Here is a 2,227-nt window from a genome sequence, read left to right on the forward strand (position 1 = left end):
TAAATATGGAAATATGAATTTGAACAAAGAATTCATCAAGGATTATCTGTTTAATTTTTATAAAATAATTTAAAAAATATATCTCTCCGGCTCAGGAAAATCAATCATTTGAATACATAAGGGATGGTCACGTTATTTTGGAAACTCTACAGGAACAAAATGGCCAAAATGTGAGAATTTCAAATAATTTTTTTGAGCACAAAAATTTCTTTTTCTAAATCGAAATTGCTGAAATCTCATCAATATTTGGCCATTTAACAAGAGTGCAAGCAAATTTCGAATTTTTGGTTTCAAAATTAGCTTGAAAATCGCTTTTGAAAGTCCCCGAGTTTCCAAAATAACGTGACCATCCCTTATATCATGCAGGAATTTTCAATGCTTCCGGAAATATATAATTTTAATCATTTAAAATAAATACACAAACATTGAAAACAAATCCTTTTTGAATCTCAGATTTGGTGGCATTTATTCCATCATTGTCTTTCAGTGGGTACAAAAGTTATTCTGTTTTTGGTCTGAAGCGTGGACATGAGGAGTGTGAATTAGCAAACTTATTTTATAAATTAATTTACAAAAGAAAATGTAGGACGGATGACACTGTGGATCACATTTTGAACTTCCTCATCAGTAGTGATGGTAGTCAAAGCCATACCCATGTCCGAGTCCACCGTGGTAGCCATGGTGGGAGACACCGTAGCTGTAGCCTGAGAGCCCGTGTCCGTAGCCGAGGTAGGGAACGTGCTTCTCCACAATTGTGGGAACAGGAACTTTCTGGATTACCTTCTGGACAACTGGCACGGCAACGGGCACTTTGCGCTCCACAACAACAGGAACGGTATGATGATGGTGCTTCACGATGGTCTTTGACACACCGAGGTCCAGTCCACCGAGTCCACCGTAGCCGAAGCTGAATTAAATTTTTGTTTTTCATTGAAGAATTTCTACTTAATTATGATCATTACGATGAAGATTAAATTGGGTGGAATGAAGGTTCTTTTCTTCTAAAATTAAGTGTTTTGTTGGTAAATTAGTGATTTGAATCTCAATGTCTTGTTCAATGCTATATAATTATGAAATCGTTTTATTGAGAATTTAGTCTTAGGGTATTTTTGAATAAAAATAAAATTAATTGATTAGACAGGTGAACGTGTGAAATCTCAGGAATTAAAAAAGGATAAAAGAAGGATTTTAGGACATTTTTAGCTACAAATTCTAATAACTTCAAACTGAAAAAATGAGCTAATTATTTCTTATTAAAAATTTGCATAGAAATAAAATGATCCCCAGAAATTTAAAATAATTAAACAATTTTGCAAGCTTCCGAAAAAGCTTTCAAAAAGAAAGCTTACCCATCATAGCCGCCGTATCCACCATAGAGACCAGCAGAGTGACCAAAATCTCCGTATCCTCCGTATCCATATCCTAAATCGAAAAGTCCACGCTTCCCTTGCTTCTTCTCCTGCCCCGTCGCCTCAGCAGCTTGCTCCTGTTCATTAGCAATGGGCTCAGCTTCTTTCTCAATGGCAGCTCCAGCCACAAGAGCGACTCCCAGACACAGAACAATAAAAGCCTAAGAGAAGATTCAATTAAGGCATCACAGCCACACTTTTAGCCACATTATATATATTTGGAATTATATATAGTTGAAGGAGAGAACTTTTGCCACAAGCACATCGCATTAGCAAAACACTGCACATACCTTCATTGTTATGTTAACACACGAAGAAGATAATTCAATTCTTACAAAGACGCGTTATAGGGCTCGAGCCAAGCAACTTAATCCACTTGTACGGTATAGACACTTGTGTTGTTTTCAGCAAACGAATCTGATTCTTTTATACTCAATGATTCATTCCACCACCTCATTCTCTTGTCTTAGGATTGCTGATCTTCCACATAATTACATGACTACCGTGGTGGAGGACATACCAAGCAATTCTCGCATATACACAACATCCCTTCTCCAAATCATATTTCTTCATACACCAAGCTCCATCTCAACGTCAAAACCGCCCGCGTCTCCCCTCGTTTTACCCACAATTGTTGCTGGAAAAAAATTTTTCACGCCATGCTCAAAATATGCCGAAGAATAGCTCACCGTGCAAGAGGCATGCAATACGCCAAGCATTCGCGCATTTTATGGACCCACCGCAGTTGCAACATTATACAAAAAAAAGACCCCCAGAGACACAAAACAGCCATCATTATGCCGACCACTCATTGATAC

The 2,227-nt window shown here is 37.5% G+C and overlaps 1 protein-coding gene across 1 annotated transcript; it reads right to left on the reverse strand.

Moving 5' to 3' along the window:
• Positions 1 to 439: 439 nt before the first annotated feature.
• On the reverse strand, positions 440 to 1,705 carry LOC129791214 (protein suex-1-like). The gene is made up of 3 exons (XM_055829283.1): positions 1,700 to 1,705; positions 1,350 to 1,570; positions 440 to 907 (listed from the first exon to the last, which is right to left on the reverse strand). Exons 1-3 carry the CDS (start codon positions 1,703 to 1,705, stop codon positions 625 to 627), a joined length of 510 nt encoding a protein of 169 aa, XP_055685258.1. The 3' UTR covers positions 440 to 624.
• Between the last annotated feature and the right edge of the window lie 522 nt (positions 1,706 to 2,227).

Source organism: Lutzomyia longipalpis, chromosome 2, assembly GCF_024334085.1.
Source record: "Lutzomyia longipalpis isolate SR_M1_2022 chromosome 2, ASM2433408v1".
In the NCBI taxonomy this organism is placed as follows: domain Eukaryota; kingdom Metazoa; phylum Arthropoda; class Insecta; order Diptera; family Psychodidae; genus Lutzomyia; species Lutzomyia longipalpis.